This window comes from Polypterus senegalus, chromosome 2 (genome assembly GCF_016835505.1).
Source record: "Polypterus senegalus isolate Bchr_013 chromosome 2, ASM1683550v1, whole genome shotgun sequence".
Taxonomy (NCBI): Eukaryota; Metazoa; Chordata; class Cladistia; order Polypteriformes; family Polypteridae; genus Polypterus; species Polypterus senegalus.
In genome coordinates, this window is record NC_053155.1 from 312,324,752 (window position 1) to 312,352,513 (window position 27,762).

Here is a 27,762-nt window from a genome sequence, read left to right on the forward strand (position 1 = left end):
TCTTTATTAAATAATAAAGCTATACTTTATATAAAGCAGACAATATTGAAGGCATTGCTTTGTTGAACTGTGCCAATCACAAGTGTCACATTAATGTCACCCTTTCAGACGGGATCGCATCGTTTCTGGTGGGTTACAGCTACCTTAGTCTTGTGGGGTCAGACGTGTTTCTCAAATGAGAACTGAGGACAACCCGTTAAAAAGTGTCTAGTGAATGGCACTGCAAAGGCTCCGCCCACAGGGCATCTTAGTAAAAAAACCTCGCCCCCCCAATTCCTCCAGTCCATGCGTTTTAAAGCCCTTCTGGGGTTTCATGGAAAGAACAAAGAGACTTGCTGTTAAGAGAGAATAAAAAGCTATGATTGCTGTCATCCATTCAGGAGCTCAGTAGCATTAGGTGGCCGAAGTTTAGTAATTAATTTGCATGTTTTAATGAACACGGAGACAACAGAGAAAGACAGACCCATACACACACACAGTATATACATACCCACCACTCCTTGGCTGGTCTGGCGGCTCCAGACGTGATTCTTAAATAAGAACACACATCTAAGCACAACCCATTAAAGAATGTGTAGTGAATGGCGGTGAAATCCTGCACTGCAAAGGCTCCGCCCACAATTCCTCCAGTCCATGCACTTTAAAGCCCCGCTGGGGTTTCATGCAAAGAACCACTTGACGTTGAGAGAAAATAAAAAGCTAAAATTTCTGTCATCCATTCAGGAGCTCAGTAGCACATGGTGACTGAAGCTTAATAATTAATTTGTTTGTTTTAATGAGTGCTGCGACAGGGGAGACAGACAGACCCATACACACACACGGTATATACATACCCACCAGCCCTTGGCTAGTCTCATGGCTCCAGACATGATTCTTAAATGAGAACACACATCTGAGCACAACCCGTTAAAAAACGCGAAGTGAATGGCGTCAAAACCTGTCCTGTAAAGGTTCCGTCCCACAATTCCTCCAGTCTATGCACTTTAAAGCCCTGCTGGGGTCTCATGCAAAGAACCAAAAGACTTGACGTTGAGAGAAAATAAAAAGCTAAAATTGCTGTCATCCATTCAGGAGTTCAGTAGCATAAGGTGACTGAAGCTTAATAATTAATTTGCTCGTTTTAAGAAGTGCTGCGACAGGGGAGACAGACAGACCCATACACACACACAGTATATACATACCCACCAGCCCTTGGTTAGTCTCGCGGCTCCAGACGTGATTCTTAAATGGGAATACACATCTGAGCACAAGCCATTAAAAAATGTGAAATGAATGGTGGCAAAAGTTGTCCTACAAAGGCTCCGCCGACAGGGCATCTTCCTAAATTCCAATTCTTCCAGTCCTTGCACTTTAAAGCCCCGCTGGGATTTCATGCAAAGAACCAAAAGGCTTGACGTTGAGAGAAAATAAAAAGCTAAACTTTCTGTCATCCATTCAGGAGCTCAGTAGCACACGCTGACTGAAGCTTAATAATTAATTTGCACGTTTTAATCAGCACGGCGACAGACATACAGGTACATACATACATACACACACAGTATATAAACTGCTCAAAAAAATTAAAGGAACGCTTTGAAAACACATCAGATCTCAATGGGACAAAAACCCTGCTGGCTATCTCTGCTGCTATGGACTGACATGGTGATGTATTAGGAACGAAAGGATGGAAGTGAAAATGATCAACCGACAGAGAGAGGGCTGAGTTACAAGACACCCCGGAAATCAAAGGGAAAAAAATGATATGGCAGGCAGGCAAGTCCATTGGGCCAAAATGTCATTGCAGGAACTCCAAATCGTACTCAGTAGTTTGTATGCCACCCCCCATGCCTGACAACGTCCTAATGAGATGACAGATGGTGTCCTGGGGGATCTCCTCCCAGATCTGGACCAGGGCATCACTGAGCTCCTGGACAGGCTGAGGTGTCGGATGAACCCAAACATAATGTTCCACCAAGAGTTGTTCTGTTGGATTGAGGTTAGGTGAGTGAGCGGGGAGGCAGTCACTGGTATCAATTCCTTCATCCCCTCGCCACGAGGCCAGGCATTGTCATGCACCAGGAGGAACCCAGGAGCCACTACACCAGCATAGGGTCTGACAATGGGTCAGGATTTCAAGGTTTTCATTCCGATACCTAATGTCAGTCAAGTTGCCGTTGTCTAGCCTGTAGAGGTCTGCATGTCCCTCCATGGATATGCCTCCACAGACCCTCACTGACCTCCCACCAAACCGGTCATGCTGAACGATGTCACAGGCAGCATAGCGTTCTCCACGGCTTCCCCAGACCCTTTCACGTCTGTCACATGTGCTCGGGGTGAACCTGCTCTCATCTGTGATAAGCACAGGGTGCCTGTCAGTGGTGGACCTATCAATTCTGGTATTCTATGGCAAATGCCAATCGAGCTCCACGGTGCCCACTAGAGGATGTCGGACCCTCAGGCCACCCTCATGAAGTCTGTTTCTGATTGTTTACTCAGAGACATTCACACCAGTGGCCTGCCTGCCTGCTGGAGGTCATTTTGTAGTCTCTGGCAGTGCTCATCCTGTTCCTCCTTGCCCAAAGGAGCAGATACCAGTGGGTCCTAATGATGGGTTAAGGACTTTTTACGAGGGGCCCTGTCCAGATCTCCTAGAGTCACTGCCTGTCTCCTGGAATCTTCTTCATGCCCTTGAGACTGTGCTAGGAGACATAGCAAACCTTCTGGCAATGGCACGTATTAATGTGCCTGCCATCCTGGAGAAGTTGGACTACCTGTGCCACCTCTGTAGGATCTGGGTATGGCCTTGTGCTACCAGTAGTGACACTGACTGTAGCCAAATGAAAAACAAGTGACAGATGAGGAGGGAAAAATATCAGTGGCCTCCCTCCGCCTGTTAAACCATTCATTCCTGTTTTGGGGTCGTCTCATTGTTGCCCCTCTAGTGCACCAAAGCAGCTGAAACTGATGAACAAGCCCCTTTGCTACTTAACTGACCATATCAATAGCCCAGAAGAGTCATATTAACCTGATCCTATAAAGGGCGCCTTTCATTTTTTTGAGCAGTATACAGCATATATTCCCACAACTCCTTGGTTTGTCTCTCAGCTCCACACTCTTTCCGGGGAAATGTCGACTTTTGTTGAAACTGAGGGGTCGAAGGCGTTAATCAGATACGAAACTCATTCTCAAACTCATTACGTTTTTGTTTGACTCTCTTTGCTAGAAGGAAAGTTAGCTTAGAAGATTTGCCCTCAAATCCCTGAGTGTGCATCAGTAGCAAAGACCCAACAACCTCTAAAATGGTGTCAACATCCGACAAGAGACCAAAATGAATACGCAAAGCAAAATAGTCTGTGGACGACGTTTTACATATTTTTGCTCAATCGGACTCTGACTTGTCCCTGCTCCAATTTGGATGCAAGTGATCTGAAGATGAAGATCCAAAACAAGAAGTGAGGTATTAGCATTGGCTGATCGGTCCCCAGCTAATCGTGGTGCTGAACACATTTGTGTAGTTGTAGTTCGCCTGGGAGGTCTGCCACTTACAACGAAAAGATGTACAAACCAGATTGTGTCACATTGCGACTGCCACCGTCGCCCACCTACTGTGTGGAGATAGCCAGGTAGCCAGCCTGCGCCACATTCTTGCTGGCCGTCAAACTGCGCCAGTGCAGCCACCGCTGCCAGAGATGGCAAACAGGGACCAGCAACAGTAACCACAGCATGCAGATGTTTGATGCGTGAAACCATTGATTTGTGTGCTTTTCTTGGAAAAAAATATTCAGCCCTCAAAGAGTTAAATGAGAGTAGGCGTCTGAGCACACCCTGCTAAAAAACGTGTAGCGAATGGCGACGAAATCCTGTGATGCAAAGGCTCCTAAGACACTCGGCTCCGATTCCTCCAGTCCGTGCATTTTAAATCACCCGCCGGGGTTTCAGGGAGAGAACAAAAGATGCTACCAGAAAACAGAACGCTAAAATTGGTGGTATCCATTCAGGAGCTCAGTAGCACAACGTACGGGGAGCTTAATACTTGCAATGAGCGTCGTGACTGTGGAGACGGACAGATGTGCAGACACGAACATCGCCACAGCTACTGGGCTCCGCACGTTTGACCCAGCTTGCCACGATATCTGTCTGTCATTTTGACTATCACTATATGACAGAACAACATGAAAAAAAGATTAGATAAACTTTGAAGGTCTGATGATAAACTGGGAGCCCCAAAAGGACATACGTCCCATAAATACTTCCAAAATTGCACACTGGGGGGGTATTTCCTATCAAAACCTGGGCTAGACACAAAAAGGGTCTGGAACAATCTTTATTGAAATGTGCATAAAGTAAAGGGGGTTGTGATTCGTTCAGAACCCACTGTGTAATTTATTTAAATCTCCGTGGAGCACAAAAAAGAATTACTGGAGAAGGTGAGGCAGTCCAAAGGAAACCCCATCCCAGTATGGAATACAAAAAGCAGAGCACAATTTTAGAAATCCAGTAATCATAAAAGGTACCAAAGTTCCCCTCCCAGAGCACATTTGACCACCAGATTTATAAGGCGGTGGCAGTGATTGGCAGGTGGTCCTGACTCTTGGGGAATCACCCACAATGCACAAGGAACATAACACAGGCATTGGCAACAAAGCAGATAATCAACAAAAGTTACATTCACAAGATAGATGGACAAGAAACACAACTTTGAACCCTGGCTAGAGGAGAAACCCTGGCTGAAACATGATAGGGTGAAACGCGGCAGCTATTCTGTCATTAGATAGTGATGTCCAACTTCTAGCTTTCTAGAAGTTAGCTTTCTGACGGTGACCAGTATGTGTCATTTCATAAGGTCCTGTCTTCAGATTTCATTGTTCCCTGCACAGACTCAAGGTCCCCCATACTAGCTACATCAAAACAGCCTCAAAACATAACTGAGTCTCCACCATGTTCTGGCCCACTCATCCTGAGCAAACTGCTCCAGCTGGGTCAGGTTTGATGGGGTCTTCTCCAGACGGCATGTTTCAGTTCTTTCCACGGGTGTCCGATGGGATTCAAATCAGAGCTCCTTGACGTTCACCTCAGAACAGTCCAATGTGTTGTTCTCGGCCATTTCTGGGTGTTTTTAGCTGAGCGTTTTGGCTCATCATCCTGTTGGAGTGTCCCTGACCTGTGACTGAGCTTTCTGACGGTGACCAGTACGTGTCGTTCCATATGGTCCTGTCTTCAGATTTCATTGTTCCCTGTACAGACTCAAGGCCCCCCATGCTAGACGCACCAAAGCAGCCTGAAAACATAACCGAGTCTCAGCCACGTTTCACAGCAGCTATGGTGGTCTTTTCTTTGAGAACTTTGTTTTTTCCCATCTGTGGGCACAGAGCTGATGCTAAAAAGCTCCAGTTGTGTCTCATCTGTCCATAGGACCTTCTTCCCAGAAGTCATTGCAGCTCGTCAATATGCATTTTAGCAAAATTCCAGTCTGGTTTATTTATGTGGAGTCCTCCAGAGATGGTGCGATCAGACACTGGTGAACCGGACATTGGAGTTCAGCTTATGTCTCTTTAGAAGTCGTCCTTGGCTTTTTGTCTGCCATTCTCACCATCCTTCTGCCCATTCTGGGGTCGATTTTCCTGTTGTGGTGAGTTTGGCTACAGTCTCATGGATCTTAAACTTCTTCATAATGTTTGCAACTGTTGTCAGAGGAACATCAAGCTGCTTGGAGATGGTGGTCTTCTCGACTTTGCCTTTTACATGCTGGTCTGTAGTTTTCTTTTTTATCTCCTCAGATGACTCTCCATCCATCCATCCATTATCCAACCTGCTATATCCTAACTACAGGGTCACGGGGGTCTGCTGGAGTTAATCCCAGCCAACACAGGGCGCAAGGCAGGAAACAAACCCCAGGCAGGGTGCCAGCCCACCGCAGCAGATGACTCTTTCTTTTGCTTTCTCTGGTCCATGTTTAGTGTGGCACACCAGAGTGATGGCTTCTCTCCATTTAAATCAGCTGCACGATTGCAGATGTGTGTGTGATATGAATTTAAGAAAACAGTGACTTTGAAAATTCCGGAGGGTCCCAACAAAAGTGTCTAGGCCATTTTAGAAGATCTTTGTGGAATAAGCAACCCTTGATCTCTTGTCACACTTTCTTTGCTTTACTTGGTGACATGCAGGTACACAGGGGACAACTGCTTTCCATTTCGTCACTTTTCAGGAGACACAATAAGCTGTAAGGGGAGCACCACATCTGAGAGAAGCACAGCATTCCCGTGCACTGTGAAAGGCGCTATATAACATGGCAAATCCTCTCCTTCAGCACCCTCAACTCCATCCTAAGGTGACTGAAATGCAATCATGTTCATGCGGACCGGGCTGATGGCTCCCATTTGGCATCTTAAGATACTGAAGTGCAGGGGACACACGTTCATTCGTAACCCCCGACTGCCCCCCTTTAAAAAGTCATCTATGGCTCCCGCATGTTTGGAATCATATAAATGGGATCAATGCAAGTGATTTACCTGACTATTGTGGACGTCCACGTGCCTCTGACCTGCTAAAGCAGCCGCTGTGTTGTTTGAAGACTTTGGATTTCCTTCTTCTTCAGGTAAACCTGTGAGGGTAGAAGACGAGAGGAGTGGAGGATTTGAAAAACAAACCACAGAGACAAAAAAATAGGAACAAGACAAGACCCTCCGCCTCACCACCCTGCCAATGTCTCCACAGAGAGCTTTTTACAAGACCCTAAGCCCACACACTCTCTGAAAGGCGCTATATACAAAGAGACGAAGGCCATTTAACCCTTCTGAGGCCAAAAGAAGGCAGATCTCGGCAGCGGTGGTCTCCCATTGATGAGATTATTGATTCATTTATTTTTTTCTTCCATGTTTCATTATTTCTGTGTTTACACCAAACTGCTCCGGAATTAACCCTTCAGCTGCTGCCACTTTCATATGTACAGTGTATTCAGTCCAATTGGCTTTCTTCTTGCTTACACGATGGTAATTTTGAAGGGGGGTGCCCACAGACAAGACCCTCACTTTGTTGGATTTGAGCAGGGAATGTCACACTCTACACCCTCTTGTTAACCTCAAACTTAAGCCAATGTCACTTTGTCGTGGGGTATGTCAGGTTTGCCGATCGCAGTCGCTGGTCTTGCTGATGTCAAATTACACGACTGCACATCGATTTTACTGACAGTTGTGTTCACCCTTTTATCTGACAGCCAGTAGCGATCTGCCTGCGGGATGGCACTGAACTTTTATGAAGCATTAACAGCTGCAGCAAGTTGAGCAGTAATCTCTGCCCTTTAATCCCCTTTTCTGGACTATTATGGTATGTAAAATACGAGGTGTTAGACAGATGAGCTTCTCTTCTGTTTGTGAAGTTTCCTATTTCTCGTCGCTACATTCTGTGCATTGTACTTCCTTGATGAGCATTCATTGGCTCATTTGGCTGTCACTTCTGCATACAGAGCCCGCCCCTCCGACTAACAGGAAAATCCAAATTTAGTATCACCAGTGGCGCCCTGCCCGGGGTTTGTTTCCTGCCTTGCGCCCTGTGTTGGCTGGGATTGGCTCCAGCAGACCCCCCGTGACCCTGTGTTCGGATTCAGAGGGTTGGAAAATGGATGGTTGGATGGATGGTCTACTTAATCATGTGCATAAGGTGCCCCAACACTGGGCTGTAAGTAGGGGAAACTGGTCAGATACTCCACCAGCAAATGAACTCACATAGATTTCACATTAATCAGAACAGTGGTGATCTTCCGGTGGCAGCACACTTTAACAGTAATGGCCACAGCATAAAGGATCTGAGGGTCACTGTGCTTATGGGTAATTTCAAGACTCAACAGGAGCAAAGAGAATGGGAATACAAACTTATGCTTAAATTCAACACTGTACAAAATGGTCTGAACAGAGACAAGAGTTTTATGAGCAGATATGTGGACTAACGGACTGATTGACCAGCTGACTACATCAGAGGCCTGTCTTACAGACAAAGTACTTCAAAAAAAACCTTACAGGACTTTCGCTAGTGATGATTATCTTATCTCTACATTTTATTAGTTCATTGTTCTCTTCTTAAAGGGTTCATTCATCTGAGGTCTACTCATTTTGCTAACATTTGAACAAAAAGATTGTTAAGATGGGGGAAGAGAGATCACACTCCTCAGTCTCCCTGAAAAAGTCTATTCGGGGGTCCTGGAGAGGAGGGTCCTGTCGGATAGTCGAACCTCGGATTCAGGAGGAACAGTGTGGTTTTCGTCCAGGTCGTGGAACAGTGGACCAGCTCTAACACCCTTGACAGGGTCCTGGAGGGTGCATGGGAGTTTGCCCAACCAGTCTACATGTGTTTTGTGCACTTGGCAAAGGTGTTCGACTGTGTCCCTCGGGGAATCTTTTGGGGGGTGCTCCGGGAGTATGGGGTACCGGACCCCCTTGATAAGGGCTGTTTGGTCTCTGTACAACTGGTGTCAGAGCTTGGTCTGCATTGCCGGTAGTAAGTCGAGCCCGTTTCCAGTGAGAGTTGGACTCCACCAGAGCTGCCCTTTGTCACCGATTCTATTCATAACTTTTATGAACAGAATTTCTAGGCACAGCCAGGGTGTTGAGGGGGTCCGGTGTGGTAGACTCATGATTGGGTCACTGCTTTTTGCAGATGACGTTGTCCTGTTTGCTTCATCAGGCCGTGATCTTCAGCTCTCTCTGAATCGGTTAACAGCTGAGTGTGAAGCGGCTGGGATGAGAATCAGCACCTCCAAATCCGAGACCATGGTCCTCAGCCGGAAAAGGGTGGAGTGCCCTCTCAGGGTTGGGAGCGAGATCCTGCCCCAAGTGGAGGAGTTCAAGTATCTCAGGGTCTTGTTCACGAGTGAGGGAAGAATGGAGTGTGAGATCGACAGGCGGATCGGTGCGGCGTCCACAGTGATGCGGGCTCTGCATCGGTCTGTCGTGGTGAAAAAGGAGCTGAGCCGTAAGGCAAAGCTCTCAATTTACCAGTCGATCTACCTTCCTACCCTCACCTATGGTCATGAGCTATGGGTAGTGACCGAAACAACGAGATCGCGAATACAAGCGGCTGAAATGAGTTTCCTCCGCAGGGTGTCTGGGCTTTCCCTTAAAGATAGGGTGAGAAGCTCAGTCATCTGGGAGGGACTCAGAGTAGAGCCGCTACTCCTCCACATCGAGATCAGTCAGATGAGGTGGCTCGGGCAACTGATCAGGATGCCTCCTGGACGCCTCCCTGGTGAGGTGTTCCGGGCACGTCCAACCGGGAGGAGGCCCCAGGGAAGACCCAGGACACGCTGGAGGGACTATGTCTCTCGGCTGGCCTGGGAATGCCTTGGGATTCCCCCGAAAGAGATAGAAGAAGTGGCCAAGAAGTCTGGGCATCTCTGCTCAAGCTGCTGCCCCCACGACCCGATCTTGGAGAAGCAGAAGAAGATGGATGGATGGGTTGTTAAGATGAAAGAAAAAAATCACTTTGCTATCCCAATATAAGCGAGAGTATTTTTCACTTTCTTTGTCACACCTTGCCTGATGAAGGGGCCTTAGCTGCCTCGAAAGCTTGCCTTTGTAATCTATTTAGTTAGCCAATAAAAGGGGTCATTTCACCCTACTTTCTCCTATAAAAAAGTAACAAAATAGAAATGCAGCTGTAATGATCATATAGAGATACAAAGGAATTCTAAAAAAAGCATGTTTAATCCGAGCACTGTTCAGAAACACAGCACTTAAACTGTGCATGCAAGAACACTGACACTTTACCGCATTCAGGGTCACTAGCGACCCCTTCTGTTTTAAGCAAATAAACGATCATAATAAAACAATTTAAAACTATTTTGTCAGTAAATTGTTGCAGACGAAATGAGTGAGGCATACCTAGAGAACTGCGTCCAGCTGACCCCATGAAATGACCCCATGAGAGCTGTAAACATGATGTCACAAGTCTGGAGTGAGATATAAGGGTTAAAGCTAGGATTTTGGAGGTGTTGGGCCGCAGGGCTAACTACTGTGTCGCTGTGCAGCCTGACATTTACTTTCCTGATGAGAAAAACGTTACTTTACCATTGGAGAGGCGATTTCCATTTTCGACGGCTGCGGACACAGGGGGTGGTGAGAACGACGAGGCCACTTGACTGTTGGCGTTTTTATCTTGAAGCTGCAGTACTGGTCCAGTCTCATTGGGTTCATCCTGGAGCGCCAGGTTCATGTTGCAAATGTTGGCAGCTGGAAAAAGAAAAATTAGACACAGGGGTTAACAGTTGTGGTTCGGAGAATGGCAGACTTCGGAGAGGCCAAACAGGAACAGGGGGATCGCCCTTAGTTGAAGAAAGCGTCCCCGTGCAGCTGTGCAGACAGTCCCCCTATTTATGGCCAGTCTGTTTCAGGTTAATAATGAATAACGTACAGATGGGAATGTGACGCTTGCATTCGTCGCAACGGGGAAATGCTAATATGCCCCATGGGAGGCACTCATTCCACACAATACATTCTTTAAAGGTTTCCTTAATGAGGTACAACTGCTGAGTTGACGTGGGGGTAATGCCATCCCTATTTATTGTCATTGATCCATCCTATAAACAGATAATAAAAGTATTTGTCACTATCTGAGGCTCACAAACGGCACTTCATCGCAGCCATTCAAGTTTTATGGTCACGTGAAACAATTCTCATAACGTGGCGTGTAAATCTTTGCCATTCGTTTTTTCTTTTTCTTGTTTTACTTTTAGAGTGATGTTTGATGGGAGCGCGTAGAGCAGCAGCCTACAAAACTCCTTTAGAAAACGAGGTCAGCAAAAAGAACAAAGGGGAGATTTACATTTATTCTGATGGAAACGACAGACAGGTAGGCTGTGACACGCAGCCACGCTACATTCTGTGAAAAAATGTGACAGTTTGAAACAACGCTTTCCATGATTTGAAGATGTTAATGCGTAGGGACCGCTGTGAGGCCGTCTCTTGCCCACCATTAGTAGCTGTGAAACGTATCGGGGTGTGAAGACTGACAATTTAGAACAAAGAGCTCCAGGCCAACTGCCTGCACAGCGAAACAGTGCTGTGATCATCAGAAACGGCACAGCATTTACAGGCCGCAACACACGCATCCTATGGTGGGCTTCATACTGCGTCTTTCAGGCCAGACAGATGGCACGTGAGCAGCACATGACATTAAAACCACCCGTTTATGCCACGAAGGTTCTGCCACCATCGAGCCATTGGCTCTACAAGACCTTTGAAGGTGTCCTGTGGTGTCGTCAGCAGGTGAGGTTAGGAGCAGGCTCTGATATGGCGCATGGCCGCTCCCACCACATGACAAACCAACTCAGGACCCCAGGTTAGGACTCGAGTGCAGCCATGTGATGGGTGACACCTCAGCACCACACTAGTTCAGATGGAATGGAACAGTGGGAGGTTTTTCTATAGTGGCTGGAGTGCAAATTCTGCCACCAACCCTCAGGTTTTTTCCTTATAGGTTGGAGGGCCTACATGCAGGGCTAGGTGCAGATTAACGTCATACACCAGGACGGAGCAATTTCTGTAAGTTGCGAGGTGGACTTGTTTTCCCAGTACATCCCATAGATGCTCGAGCGGATTAAGATCGGGGGACTTTGGAGGTCAAGTGAACCCCCAGAATTCTTTGTTACGTTCCTCAAACTATTCCTGAACAATTTTTGTTGTATGGCGAGGTGCATTGTTCTGCTGAAGAAGGCCACTGCCACCACCAGAATAGTGCTGCCACCCAGGGGTGTACATCGTCTGCAGCAGTCTTTAGACAGGTGGTACGTGTCAAAGTAACATTCTCATGAGTGGCAGGACCCAAAGTTTCCCCTCTGAACATTGCCCAGGCATCACACAGCCTCCGCAGACTTGCCTTCTTCCCATAGTGCATCCTGCTACCATTTCTTTCCATTCTTAACTCTTTGAGGGCTAAATATTTTTTCCAAAAATTTTTCCAAGGAAAAAGTTTTCTGACAAGCACACAATTCCACAAATAAAATCAACATGAAATGTCTGTTGCTGCAGGCTGCCTGTTCAGCGTCCCTGGCAGAAGCAGCTGTATGGGGTCAGCATGATGGCCAGCAGAAATGCATGGTGGGCCGGCTGACTGGCTAACATCATGCAGCAGGTGGACGGAGGTGAGAGACACCATGTGATGCAATCTTATTTGTACCTCTTTTCATGGTAAGTGGCAGTGCCCTCCCCAGGTGAACACTGCTGTAGGCGCATCAGCTACTTCAACATGTTCAGCACGTCGATCATCTGATGCTGGTAACTCCCATTCATTTTCGATCTATAGGGTGGTCCAGATCTAATTATGCAATTTTCATTATGCTATAACTTATTAAGTTTATTACAAAGAAAATCACCCGAAAAATCCTAGACCATCGAGGAGTGTACGAACTGACAACATGAAGAATCGTCTTCGCGTCGAACTGGAATCACTCTTTAATTTAATATTGTTTTTATCAGTATGCTGCTGCTGGATTATGTGAATTTCCCCTTGGGATGAATAAAGTATCTATCTATCTATCTATCTATCTATCTATCTATCTATCTATCTATCTATCGGATTGGAGAAAAAACTGAAAAACATTTTTCTGTACCACCATATAACGTTGGCGTAGTGGTAGTGCTGCTGCCTCGCAGTTTGGAGTCCTGGGTTCGCTTCCTGAGTCCTCCCTGCGTGGAGTTTGCATGTTATCCCCATGTCTGCGTGGGTTTCCTCCCACAGTCCAAAGACATGCAGGTTAGGTACTTTGGCGATTATAAATTGTCCCTACTGTGTGCTTGGTATGTGGGTGTGTGTGCCCTGCGGTGGGCTGGCACCCTGTCCGGGATTTGTTCCTGCCTTGCGCCCTGTGTTTGCTGGGATTGGCTCCAGCAGACCCCCGTGACCCTGTAGTTAGGATGTAGTGGGCTGGATAATGACTGACTGACTGACCATATAACATTATAAGTGAATATTAAAAACCAGTAATAATAATAATCTGCATTATAATCATCGTCATCATCCTCAACACAAACAAATAACGAATTAGAACTGTACAGAAATGTCGGGCATTTCAAAAAATGACAATCTAAATTTAATGTAATGTCACTTCTCAGACAGAAACAAGAGATTATATTTGAAATTAACCACATTCGTATCTTCCCTGATTTCTCACCCTCAACAGCTGCTAAGTGTTCCGCGTTTTACAACATTAAACAGCAACAGGAAAGCGGAGATCAGATACGGCCTCTTGTATCCTGCCAAGCTGAAAGTGGACATTCAAGGCAAGCATTACATCTTTACCTCTATGGAGGAAACAGAAAAAGAAGTAAGAAAGCTGAGCCTGACACTCTTCTGAAATACGATCGTGAGCCGCACCCTGTCATGGCATGGCAAAGAAGATCTTACCGGCTGTCTGATCCACTTGCAATGATACTGGTACTGTAATTATACATCCTTTCCTTCTCGGCCACTTTCTGTGTATGTTTTAATTACAATTATACGCGTATATGTATGCATGTGTGGAAGAAATTAAATTAGTAACTTTGAATTTTTTTTTTAAAAGAAGACATCATATAATACAATATACAATACAACACAATTTATTTTTGCCTAGCCCAAAATCACACAAGAAGTGGCGCAATGGGCTTTAACAGGCACTGCCTCTTGACAGCCCCCAGCCTTGACTCTCTAAGAAGACACGAAAAAACGTGCAGGGAAAAAAATGGAAGAAAACCTGGGAAAGGCAGTTCAAAGAGAGACCCCTTTCCAGGCAGGTTGAGTGTGCAGTGGGTGTCAAAAAGAAGGGGGTCAATACAATACAATACAAAGAAAAGAAAAAATCCTATACAGTATAAAAATAAAAATTTAACAAGTATGGAGCAGAATTTAACAGGAGATGATATCACATCATAGGATTTGGATTTGTTCAGAGAGTCCTGGAGACCTCAGCCATCAAGCTGCCGGCCCCTATTGGCCATTCCACAGCTGAAACAGTGCTGGGCCAGCCAATCTGATGAACGGACCCCTCTACCCCACGATTCCTGATATCCTCCATCAGAGATGACTTTACCTTAGGCAAACAAAACAATTGTTTGTGAGTACCGAGAAGAGAAACAGAATAGATGAGGGTTAGTATCCAATTCTAACTATCATGTTACTTCTGTTTTAGTGCTAATGACTGACAACAGAGATGCAGTCTGTACAGTTAATCAGCAGCTCTAGTCAGGGTGTGCTAAACTGAAGTTGCGAGTTTTCAGAGGGATTTAAAAGTTGAGACCACCTTATCGTGGTGGAGGGGTTTGCGTGTCCCAATGATCCTAGGAGCTCTGTTGTCGGGGGCTTTATGCTGCAGTTCCTCAAGGCTCTGGATGTTGTAGGGCTGTCCTGGTTGACACGTCTCTGTAACATCACATGGACATCGGGGACAGTGCCTCTGGATTGGCAGACCGGGGTGGCGGTCCCTCTCTTTAACAAGGGGGACCGGAGGGTGTGTTCCAACTACAGCAGGATCACACTCCTCAGCCTTCCTGGAAAAGTCTATTCGGGGGTCTTGGAGAGGAGGGTCTGTCAGAGAGTCGAACCTTGGATTCAGGAGGAACAGTGTGGTTTTTGTCCTGGTCGCAGAACCGTGGACCAGCTCTACACCTTTAGCAGAGTCCTGGAGGGTGCATGGGAGTTTGCCCAACCAGTCTACATGTGTTTTGTGGACTTGGAAAAGGTGTTTGACCGTGTCCCTCGGGGAATCCTGTGGGGGGGTGCTCCGGGGGTATGGGGTACCGGACGCCCTGATAAGGGCTGTTTGGTCCCTTACCGTATATACTCAGTTATAAGTCAGGTCTTGAAACCTGAAAAGTCGATCATAAAATCAGACCCCGACTTATACGCTCATTCAAAAATACGACACTTAATTTTTTTGCCTCCTCCAATCTAACATCAGTTTCTCATACACTTCAAATTTTGTTGCAGCAGTTCAGTTACCAATTTCTTTCGCCACTTCAACGACTTTTAATTTAAAACCAGCTTCATATTTTCTTCTGATCGAAAATTCCATCGTAGATAAGGGATGCTCTTATGATAAAGGTGTATGAGGGGGGAGATACAAAAACATAAAACTGTGCAAACGTCGCTTCGGAATAGTTTGGGTATTACCGTGTGGTCACTTAGGCACAACAGAGAGAGGTTAGGAGCACATGCTGATGCAACGCATTGCTGCACCCACATAGAGAAAAAGGCAGTGTGTTCCCTGCTTACTCTTTCAGGGGGGGCGTTAGCATATCATAATCTCTTGGACCAATAACGGGAGTTTTCCGCATTTGACTTATACGAGCGACATTATAAAATACCAGAAATAATACTGTAAAATCAAGTCCCGACTTATCCGCGAGTATATACGGTAATTGGCACACTTGCTGTTCAAATACAAGGAGGAAACTCGAGGTGCGGCAATGACGAGCCTCACCTCGGACTGCGCTCTCACTCACACACGGGGCTGATGCCTGCAAATGGTGCGTGCCTGTCGCTGTCTCTCTGTATGTCGTCAATATAATGCTTACAGACACGTTTATTATACACCCTGACTCTCCACAGTAGCCAAGTATCCATCCAGTTTCTTGCGGACGTTTTGTTATCGACAAACAGAATACAGGTACTCGTCGACTTACGACCGCGATTGGTTCCGACTGACTGGTTGTAAGTTGAGCTGGACGTAAGTCGGCCTATGTTAAATATAGGTAAGAATATTAGACTGGGTAATGATATTGTAATCATCTTAAAGTAATATTTTATTAACATTTTCTTACTTTCTAAGTCAAACACAGCATACTACAGTACAACTGGCTTAATATGTGGAAAACATACAAAAATAAGAAATACTGTACATTTATGGCGCTTTTCCACTGCATAGTACGGCACGACACGGTTCAGTTCAGCTCACTTTTGGGGGGTTTTCCACTGGGAACAGTACCTGGTCCTTTTTTTAGTACCACCTCAGCCGAGGTTCCAAGCACGCCGAACCGTTACCAAAACATGACGTGTAAACTCTGCTGGTCACTGATTGGCCGGAGAAAAATCGTCATTACTGCGTCACTGAACTTGCGACACGAGACACAACAGACCCGCTAGATTTTTAGCACAGCCAGCGAAGGCTCGGACGCACCATTTTGTTTTAACCAAAAATGGCTGTTTCGTGGTCTATTGAGGAAGTACAGACGTTCCTCTCGTTGGTAGAAACATCTACATGCCGAGAATGAAGAACACCATTCTGTCGATATGCTCCATTGTTGTGTATTTGTTTGTGGTGCGTTTACGATGATGTCACGGCAGTAGAGGCGGCGCAACTATAACGACACGTGAATAATCCCGCCCACTCTAAAGCGGTACTAAACTGCAGTCGAAACGCAAACCGAGCCGAACTGAGCCGAACCAAGGTGAGCTGTACTGAACCGTGCTGTGCCGTACTATGCAGTGGAAAAGCGCCAATAAATTCCTGGCACCACTGGTACTTGGCTGCGGACGGGGTGATGGGAGGAGTTGCTCTTTTCATAAACATAGTGAGCTTCGTCTGAATTGTTTGGTTTTTTTTCCTCTCTTCATAAATTTCGCAATAAGGACGAAATGTGTCCTCTCCGGCGCGTTCCTTTAAAGCAGCGCTTCCCGATTGGGGGTGCAAGCAAAGGGGTGCGAGCAACTGTTGCTGGGGGTGCCAGAATCCATCGAGGAAGAAAAATGAAAAACATTATTTGTACCAAATCTTAATTTATCTATCCATTCCTAAATAATTAAATGGACAGGCTATTTCGTATCAGTGCAATACGCTGCTTGTTAAAACAGATGACTTCCGCTCTTACGCGCACTTAGTGCTGCATGGGTATTATGAACTATGATATGAACTCATATTTTTTCATACTTCTTCTCAAACCAAGGGGGTGCGAAATCGGCCTCGTCCGTCACAGGGGGTGGCGAGGGTAAAATGAATCAGGAAGCGCTGCTTTAAATTCTCGAACAGACTTCTAGCCTTCGACTGTATTGTAAAAAGTCTTAACGGCGTCCGCTTTGAATCTGATCTTCCATTCAAATGTTTCACAATTTCTCCATTTCATGGATGGGCCCGGTACGTTGCTTCGTAATCACTGTTGATCGCAAAGGTGCAGAACCTTTCACAGCTTCACAAATTCTATTTTTGTCCTTTAGTCGACACAGTAGAGTGTGATAACTTCATATCACAAGCGATCGCATTCACTTTCTTTCCTCCTTCATACTGTTTTATCATCATCATTTTGGTGTCTAGATCAATGGCCGTTCTTTTTCCTTTTTGGCAGGCTGAGGAGTGGACAGAGACAATTTCCTCTTGGTAGACATGTTAGGGGTATATTATTATATAAAACTGCCAAAACAACAAGACACAAACACACGTGGGGGCAACACTGCTGCGTATATTATTACTGCTGCGTAGCGAGACTTGGGACTGCGGGAAACAGGCGCTGCCAACAGCTGGCGGGGGAAACTGTTGAACACGTCGTAAAGTCGACCAGTCGTAACTTGCATAGGTCGTATGTCGACAAGTACCTGTATACGTAAAAAAAATGTGCGAAAATTTGCTGTTTCCATCCAATTGGCTTTTTATCGATAAAATGGTGTGCGTGATGACGTCACCCCCCCCAAAATGAACTGTCGCATAAGTTTTGTTGTATCGCGAAAAAAAATCTGCCCTTGAGCCGTTTCCATACATAATTTTGTGTATGTCGCAAATTATCTACCTTTTGTTTTCCACGTTACACCTCCTCCACTAAACAAAGAAACAAAGAAATGGAGAGATTATTCAGACAGTTTTTTGAAATTTGCCAGCTTACTGTTATTTCAGTTTCACAAATAATTGGAATTGTACATAATATCCGAAGACGACAGCAGAATGAAGCAGTTGCTTGTCCGATAGCCCTTGAGCTCGAAGAAAGTACCCCAGTGTGACGAAACCCACGGGTATGGGAGAGACAACGGAATAAGACCTTCTGGGAGGAGGTGGTGGAGAGACACTTCACAGAAAATCTCTGGCTGCAACATTTTAGAATGACACGGCCGACGTTTGAGATGTTGTGTGGATTCATCAGTCCTGATGTTGCGTCCATCACAGGTTGCCACCGACCACCGGTTCCAAACCAAAAGCGGATTGCCATCGCCCTTTACAAGCTGGCAACCTGTGCCGAGTATAGAGTAGTTGGAGAAACTTTCGGGGTTAGTAAAACTACCGTCCATCGATGTGTATATGCTGTGTGCACCGCTATTAAAGAAAAATTAATGCGGCGTTATATCAGACTTCCGACTGTAGCGGAGGCCAATGAAATTGCATACCGCAATTCCTTGGTGCATCTTGTGCCACAGATTTACGGTGCGCTGGATGGCACGCATGTGCCTATTCTTCCCCGACGGAAGGCTACGCGATTACATTAATCGCAAAGGGTGGCCATCTATTGTTCTCCAGGCCCTTGTTGATGACAGGTGCGTGTTACGAGACATTTGTGTTGGCACTCCTGGAAGTGCCCATGATGCAGCTGTGTTTGCAGCATCGGATCTGTACAGGTGAGCCTACCTTTCAACATCCCTTCTCAGTGCGATAACAACTGAATTAGTACTGTAACCTGCTTCCCTTAAGGTTTTTAATTAAAACTGAAATTTGAATTAATACAAAATAACGATGTTTAATAAAAAAAAAGTTAATGTTAATGAGAGAATTTCTCATATATGCTAAAACATCTGCCATTTAATAATAAGAAAAAAATGTTTAGATAATGAAACACATGGTTTATTCAATATTTTGACTGGCACAGTAAATTACCTTTGCGGTTTTTGTATTATTTAGACATCCTGAGAGACACCCCCAGGCTACAGTTGATGTGGAGGGAGTTCAGGTACCCCTTTTAGTAGCAGGAGACCCAGCCTATCCGCTACTGCATTGGCTCATCACGAGAAATAACGAGTCTCTTCATCAGACCATGCGAACCGCTCCGCTATTCTCGTTTTGATTGCACGTGATGAAAATGTATCATGTGACACATTTATTTGCGTTAAAGCCCTTTTTTCCGACAAAAGTGTTTCCAATGTAGTTTTGCGACATCTGAAGTATCGATATGGAATTTATGCGCTAAAGTTGAACGGAAAAATATTATGTCGACATGTACAACATTTTATCGATAATTAGCATTTCTATCAGCCAAAATTTGAAGCACTAAATATTTTTTCGCAAAAACTCCTTGGATGGAAACCTGTCTATTCTGGCTAATATCTTTAATGAATGTGTGTGACATATTTACTCTCGCTGATCGGATATAAAACTGCAGTGAAAAGGCACAAGGTGAGGCAGACAGTACCGTGCCGCCCTGATGAGGGCGCATGTGAGCCCAACAGGTGCTCGTTGCTGCTGTTCTTCTACACAGAGGTGCCGATCAGTTAGGGACATCAGAAAGTCAAGTTGACTGCAGCGCTCCATTTATTTTTATTATTTTGTTCCGACTGACGGCCGAAATGGAAGATTAAGATTTTTAAAACTAAACGAAAACAAGGAGGACTTTTACAAGAAAGTGACTGAGATTTTCGTGGACAGGCGCATGGACTTCATTTACAAATAAATGCAAGACTAGAAACGGTTTTCAATTTTATAAAAAATGGGATCAGACTAAGAAAAACACAATCCAATATTTAAAAAATACATTTTGATCTTAAATAAAATATTCTTTTGTTTTTCTTGTTATCCTTTAGTTGAACAGTCTGCATTAAAATTGACGAAAGCTTCAGAATTAAAAGCTTTTAAAAAACAACTAAATATTTCAATTAACTGTGGTGGGCTGGCACCCTGCCCGGGGTTTGTTTCCTGCCTTGCGCCCTGTGTTGGCTGGGATTGACCCCAGCTGACCCCCATGGCCCTGTAGTTAGGATATAGCAGGTTGGATAATGGATGGGTGGATGGATAGTTCAATTAAGGTTAAAACTGAAATCCGATTATTTTTTTTGTACCCCACTCTATACATCCATTTGTATTAAATGAGTATGAATTGTAGAATTGCAACGGCAAACTTAGAACACATGAAGGGTGAGGAGCACATGTGCTCTCTCCGCTCTCTCGCCGCTATAAACGTAACGTTCTTTCTCAGTCAAATATGCGCCTCACCTGTGTGTGTAAAGAATGCCGATGAGATATGAAACGGTTCACCGACAAAAGTGTGATAGACATATGCGCCCGACAAAACCGCAACGGACAAATGAGCGCCGACAAACCCACTAACTGGTTTTCGACAAATGCGCGCCGACAAAATCACGAGAGAGGCCAAGAGAGTGGGACGCGTACGTGCGCATTATGTACACATTATGTACTAGGTTATAACTGTTATAACTGCTGATGGCATGCCGCGAACAAATAACTCAGTCGAGGGTTGGCATAACGCGTCGTATACAAAGCGGAATTACCAGCAGTCAGGCAGCCAGCAAGTCTGAATACGCTCAACTATCAAGACGTCTTGCTGCAATTCTTCCTACATATGCAGGGCGTGATCTTAAGGATTATCTGCGTGCCGTGTCTCATAATATTGACTTATTATATATGCTTTAAACTAGTAATTCATATTTAACTCTTTTAGGGCTAATTTTTTTTTTTTTCTTATCTCCCAGGGCTGAATATTTTTCCAAAAACTAACATTTTTAAAAAAGAACACAAAGCAATTGTTTAACATATCAAATCAACAAAAAATATTTACTTTTGACAAATATTACTGTCTTGCATGTTGTATGAGCCTGCATACTCTATGATTTCACATACATATCACATACATTTTACACAGCAAAGTCCTGCAAAGTCTGATCTCGGTCCAAGCAGCCAATTTCAGTCATTGCCACATTGCACTGCTTACAATACGTGTTGCTTTGGTGCCTACTTTTCAATGGTCTGTTGCTGCACTTTCTCACATATATTGTTAGTGTGTGCTGTAGAGACAAGTCACCCTTTTGCCATTGTGCCATTCCACTGCCACCAAGTTTTCTGCCCGCATGAAAACCGTATTGTCACCTCTTTTCATCTTCTGAAACTTTATGAACTTTATGCATGGCATTATAGCCCGGCTCACCCCATGGGATTTGCTTCTGTTTATTACAGAAGTGAATAAAACTTTGCAGCAGCACGTACCTATCACCATGCTGCATAACCTGTCCAAAGCCACCAGGGGACAAAGCACGTTTGGACCAATGCTCCCTGAAGTTATATCACCAGTTCTGTCCCATCTCTATTTGTAATACCACAGCACACTTCATCTCGTCTTTTGTTGTGTGTTTACACTTTGAAAAATGAGAATGCGATGCAAACGCAGCCCGCGATTGAAAAAATTTCTCTGCCTACCTGTTTGTCTCGTCTGACGGTAGCTGAAAAGCAGCATCAGGAGAGAGCAGCCTGAAGTACAGCAGCTGGTGATCTGTCGTGTCCAACAGCGAGCCATGCCGTCTTGTGAAGTCCGGTAGCCAGATCGGCTCTCAACGGATCAATGTCTGTGTATTTATCCCACGCGAACCTTGCTGTAAATGCATCGGCTGCGCGAAGGCGCTGAACTGGCAGCAGATCTGCTGGCGCGGCATCGGCTGGTGTTTGATCAGCTGATTCCGGCTTCTCACTCTCTTGCTCAATCTCCTGATCACTGTCAATAAAATCCGATTCTGAAAAATCAGAGTCCGACTCCGCGATAATGCGCAAAACATTGTCATTGTCTGCCGAGTGTTTTCTTTTCTGCACTCGCTTCACTCCATTGTCACATGTCGATACCATCTTGCCATTGTTTACATTTCGCAACTCACGCACACGCTAGGATTAGTTGCCGAGTCAACGAGTCTATCATTCTTCCAAGCACAGAGGGAATGCCTGTGACGTGACAGTGAGATTTGTCGCCATTAACAGCTGATTATCGCCCTCTATCCCTGGATGTCGACTTTAGTCGACATTCGCCCTCAACCCCTCCTGTCGACAAAAGTCGACATCCGCCCTAAAAGAGTTAATGAAACTTTTGCGATTTTGTCGGTGCGATTTTGACGCCGTGTTTTAATCGGCGCTATTTTGTCGGCGCTCATATGTCTATCGCGCGAATGTCGGGTCACAATATGAAACATAAGCAGTAGTCAATGTGCCAACTGAATAGTGAATCAGTGACTCTTAGATTTGTAAATCTGACTCTGAAGGAGTCACGAGCCATGAGCCTCAACGCACGTCACTGTTAAAAATTGTCTTTTCTAACAATCAGGAAGCAATCGTGACATTTAAAAGAAGTGTTTGGCGCATCGGACAATTTAAAAAGCAATGGTGCCCTACTCACCTTCTGGCTCTCGTATTTTCCGCCCAGCAGCAGACTTTCTCAGGAGGCTTCTTCCTGAGCTGAACAGCGTGGTCAGTTCATCCAGCGGGCTGGTCAGGGGCCGGGCGTTAGCCGGATTAAACAGCAGCGGGGAAGATGAGCACGAGTGCGATTTCCTGTGCTCCATTCTGGCCGTCTTCACCGGGGAGCATGGGGTCCGTGAGCCGACCTGAGGGGCTTCCCCCAGGCTTTGACTGGACTTCTGTAGCCCTTTGGAAGACGACTCTGTGTTGTTAGATTTCGCAGGCTTCGTTAGGGACAAAGCACTGGACTCTGGCGGAAAGGGAAAGTGAGAAGGGGCTTTATAGGGGGGTGGAGGTCCCGGTGGAGGGGGAGGCGGAGGAGGAAGTTGAGGAGCAGGGGGCGGCGTGGGCGGTGGCGAGGCCTTGCAGGACAAGTTGAAGACAGACAGACCCGGTGAGGATGGCCTCTCACTCTCTGCTTTCTGATGCCTCGCGTACTGAGGGGACAAAGGGCTGGACCCGTCAGACTGGCCTGGAAACCCAAGACTGGTCTCCAGAACAGGCAGCTTCTTGACTTCTAATGGAGTCAGTGGGGACTCGTCAGAGGCGGGTGAGCAGGTTACAGGAGTTGGGGGAAACACCAAGAGAGGTGGGCGGTGGGGGAGCAAGTTGGGAAACGGTGGGGGAATGTCACACGTGCCGTCCTTGCAGTGGGATTTGTTGGTGGAGGTGGTGCTGGTCATCTGCTCAGGTACCGAAAGCTTCTTGCCTTCGGAGAGCAGCGCCGACGAGCCCTCAGATGTCACCAAGTTCATTTTGCCAGCGACGTCCTCTTCTGGCATGAAGTACTTCATTTCTTCATAGACGGACTCTCCCTGGTCTGGACTGTCGACTTCCGACAAACTCTTAGTTCTGGCACTGGCCCCCATTTCGATGTAAACAGCTTCTTCTTCTTCTTGAGAGCTGCACAAGCTCAGCACGCCACGATGGGGTCCGTCTGCGGATGCGGCCCTCTGCATCACCCCGGGTCCGTGGCCCGCTTTGTTAAAACAGGATAGTCGCACCTCTACGGGCCGAGGAGACGAGATCTCTTCATAGGACCCACTGAGTTTTGTATTGGGGCTCCGCTTTGGTTTCGGAGGGGGGATTTTCTTCATTGTGCTGTAATCATCACTGTGCGGCCTTGGCTTTGAGAGAGCTGTTTGGGGGAAAGAATGACAACAAAATATTAAAAATGGTGAAAATGTTATAAATAACCAGCTGTGATCTTACAATAAACTGTGGTGGGTTGGCGCCCTGCGCGGGGTTTGTTTCCTGCCTTGAGCCCGGTGTTGGATGGAATTGGCTCCAGCAGACCCCCGTGACCCTAGGATATAGCGGGTTGGATAATGAATGGATGGATCTTACAATAAAACTAAAAAATATAATCAGTCACGAGCGCGGGGAAAGTTTAATGGAGGGCAGTCCTGGCATCCCCAATAGAGTCCCTAGGTTACAAAAAAAGCCCCTCAGATAAAAGGCCACAGCTCATGCAAATATGTTAATAAGCCATGAATATGCTAATGAAGTCCATCCTGCCCAAAGCAAATCTCTTTGGCACATCACCTACACTTCCAACAGAGCAGACATTAGTCATTCTGGGTGGGTCTCGGGAAGCCATGTCCACCTTATCAAACAGCCATGCCCATCCATTAATGATTTTTATAAGGAAAATAATATTTTGTATTTGAAAAATGATATATTTTAAATATACATACATGCTGAGTCAAAATTATGTTAACAATAATGGATTATTTTTATCTCGAGGTTAATGGATAGGTCGTGGTAGACCAATTGCCATGACCCCCAGACTCCCCTGATTTGACACCCTGTGATTTCTGGTTATGAGGTATGGTGAAGGAGCGCGTGTAGAGCAGGAAAGTCTGTGATATCAATGACCTGAAGGACGGCATACGGACTGTGGTATCGCCTATTCCTCACGAAATATGTGTCCGGGCTTTAAATGGTACTGTTGCTCGTTGGTTTTTGTGTGTTGAGCATGATGGCGAACAGGTTGAGGCCTTCCTGTCTTCCATGTCTAATCATCTTGCACATATGAAGTATGTTTTGTGAGCAAATTGTTTCCGCCATTCAAATGTTAACATCATTTTGACTCACCCTGTTTGTTTATATAAAATACTGTTACATCGCAAACATCCGTGCATTGATTCTGTCATTCCAACAGGTGGCGCATCACAAACATTGGTAGTTATGCATTTCATACTGACTCCTTATGAAGCCCTCAATATGTCTGTTCACCAACACAGGTGACACCTGAGGAAGCCGGCCTGGACGCAGACAGGTGGACACGTTCAAGTCACCCAACACACGTTTATTATTGTACTCCATATTTACAAGCGCACAAGTCCCCAAAGTCCTGGCCAACACAAAATGCCTCACTTCCTTCAGGCTGCCACCTTGTCTCTCCTCCCGAGCTCCGTCCTTCTCCACACCCGACTCAAGCCAACGAACGGAGGGAGGCGGCCCCTTTCATTGTCACCCGGATGTGCTCCAGGTGCCTCCTGACAATCTTCCACTGGCACTCTCCAGTGTGGCAGAAGTGCCGGCTGTGCAACCGGAAGCACTCCGGGCGTCCCCAATCCTCTTCCCTCCAGCACTTCCGGGTGTGGCGGAAGTGCTGAGGTCCAAGGCTCCAAAGGCATTGGGGCGCCCCCTGGCAGTGACCATGGGCCCCTACATGGCTGAGCTTCAAAGCTCTGTACCCGTGGTCCCCAAAGCCACCAGGGCAGTCACCCCCTCATGGTCTGGAGGAGGCGCAAACCCCTCCTACGGTCCTCCTGGGCGTCTCCAGCAGCCCCAGCCACTCGCCACACACCGTAAGGAAAATGTGACAGACTCGTTAAGCACAGATCAGTTATGAACGGTGCTAAATAATAAATCTCCAATACCGACTCTTTATGAGACCCTCAGTTAGTCTGTTACCCTAACAAAGATCTCACCATAATATAAATATCCCAAACTTGTAAAGTACAGATTAATTATGAAAGGTGCTATATTAAATATCCTCATGAGACCCTCAATAAGTCTGTTCACCTAACAAAGATCCTACCCACCATTAGGGTGTGCTGAACCAACAAAGAAGCACCAGCTCAATAGGAAAGTTGCTATGAAAAAAAGCCCGAGGTTGCACATTGAATCTCAAGTGCTGACTTCTTATGAGACCCTTGGTGAAGACCCCACCTACCACAGATAAGGAATCAGACAGGTCGGCCCTGTATTGTGGGTTGCAGCCATGCAACGGGTGGCACCTCAGCACCACACTAGTTCAGATGGAATGGAGCCAGTGGGAGTTTTTTTTACAGTGGCCGAAGTGCCAATTATGCCACCAATCCCCCTTCCAACCTGCAGGGCTGGTTGCAGATTAACGTCATACACCAGGAGGGAGCAGTTGCAGGCTAAGGGCCCAATGGAGTAGGGTCACTTTTGGTGTTTATGGGACTCGATTGTCAGTACAAATCCCTAACCTCACAGCCACCACTATGCCCACATATAACATATAGATATACAGTAGAAGCTAAGATATGCTGAATCTATCAAACATCATCTGTTCTTCATGAAGGGCGCTATGTTAAATCACAAGGTTACACAATGTCACACACGTGCCCATGGGAAGCAGCTAAAGGGCCTGAATGAGAGGAATTCCATGCCAGACCAGCGGGTGGTGGAGTGCACTTTCTATCACTTCTCTGCAGACCAGTTATGGGAACTTTTGCCTGGTCTGCTCTGATGACATCACTTCCAGTTCCAGGCCCCCAATGACAGCACTTCCAGTTTAAAATGATGCCGCTTCCACAAACAAGGCCACTTCCAGATCCGGTCCCCCAGTGATGCAGCCATAGACATATATAGGTAGACGCTACATTCACTGTGTTGACCAGTCGACACGATACGTCAGCGCGTCCGCCAAATTGCGAGTGGCAAAAGTGCCATCTAAACTAATACAGGTAGACGTGGAAACCGGGTTTTCTGATGAAGAAACAATAACGTTTAAAACAGTATCGTTCCCCTCCCTTTCAAAGATCCAAGAGGACACTGGGAAAAAGATCTCTCAATTAATATATCAGAAGAGGAGTACAAAGTAGCAATGCAGAGAATTCACTCGAGCTCCATATGCGCAAAGCATACAATTATACAACTTAAAATTATATATCGAGCACATCTGTCTCGACTAAAACTCTCCAAAATGTTTCCAGGGTGAGATCCAACCTGCGAACGCTGCAACCAAGTCCCAGCCTCACTAGGTCACATGTTCTGGGCCTGCACCAAATTAACATCATTCTGGACCAAAATTTTTAATTACATTTCAGACAGCCTTGGACTCACAATCCCTCCTAACCCATTAACAGCGGTGTTTGGGGTTCTTCCAGAGGGTCTTAAAGTGGAGAAGGACAAACAAACTGTGATTGCATTCACTACACTGTTGGCACGCAGACTTATTCTGATAAACTGGAAGAACCCAAACTCTCCTCTTTTAAGTCAGTGGGAAACTGATGTGTTATACTATTTAAAATTGGAAAAAATCAAATACTCAGTTAGAGGATCCGTACAGACGTTTTTCAAAACATGTCAGGATCTAATCAGTAATATTTTGAAATAAGTTTATAAAGCACAGAGAATTTATTAATTTAGGTATGTTTAAAAGCTGTAAAATTTTTTATGCAGTTTGGCTTGCTCTCTCTCTCAAGGGTGGGGATCGATCTGTTCTTAACTCTATTTTTCTTTTTGTAAAAACTTGATTGCTTTGTATGGAGTGAAATAAAATTAATAAAAATAATAAAAAAAACAGTATCGTTTACATACAACAGATTTTAGCGAATCGTTTAAATGCGATTATTTATATCCATTTATATACTAATAATGGCAATTATTAAATAATAATAATAATTATTATTATTAAATAATTCCTCCCATATAAGTAACATTTCTCAGACTGCCTTCTTCCATCTCTGAAACATTTCTAGACTTTCCTGTTCTTACACAACACAGTACTGAAGTATCTGTTAATGCCCGAGTCACGTCATGTATAGATTACTGTAATGCTATTCTATTCTGGCATCCCATAAAAACGTATCCATCGCTTACAACTTCTTCAAAATTCTGCTGCCAGGATAATAACCTGCTGTTCTAAACCCACTGATCATATCACACCGATTCTCTCTCAACTTCACTGGCTCCCTGTTCACTACTGAATATGATACTAAACACCGCTCTGAACATTTAAGGCTCTCCACAACCTCACTGATCTCCTCCAGACTGACACTCCTCTCGCTCACTCAGATCCTTTAATTTGAGAGTATTCAGTCTGGCAATATGGTGCCGCCTTAGTTTGTAGAAGACAGAGACGACTAAAGACATGAGCATAAGATGATGGTTGTCAATTTCAAACTGTGTTTCCTCGA

At 45.5% G+C, this 27,762-nt stretch overlaps 1 protein-coding gene across 2 annotated transcripts in view; it reads right to left on the reverse strand.

Moving 5' to 3' along the window:
- The window catches only part of myo16 (myosin XVI), a 743,507-nt gene that overhangs the window by 41,846 nt on the left and 673,899 nt on the right, over positions 1–27,762 (reverse strand). For both annotated transcript variants that reach the window (XM_039745919.1, XM_039745918.1), the window contains exons 32-34: positions 22,302–23,501; positions 10,038–10,199; positions 6,489–6,580 (exon numbers count right to left, since the gene is read on the reverse strand). In XM_039745919.1, the coding sequence (XP_039601853.1) occupies positions 6,489–6,580; positions 10,038–10,199; positions 22,302–23,501 (1,454 nt within the window). The remainder of the gene's footprint in view (positions 1–6,488; positions 6,581–10,037; positions 10,200–22,301; positions 23,502–27,762) is intronic.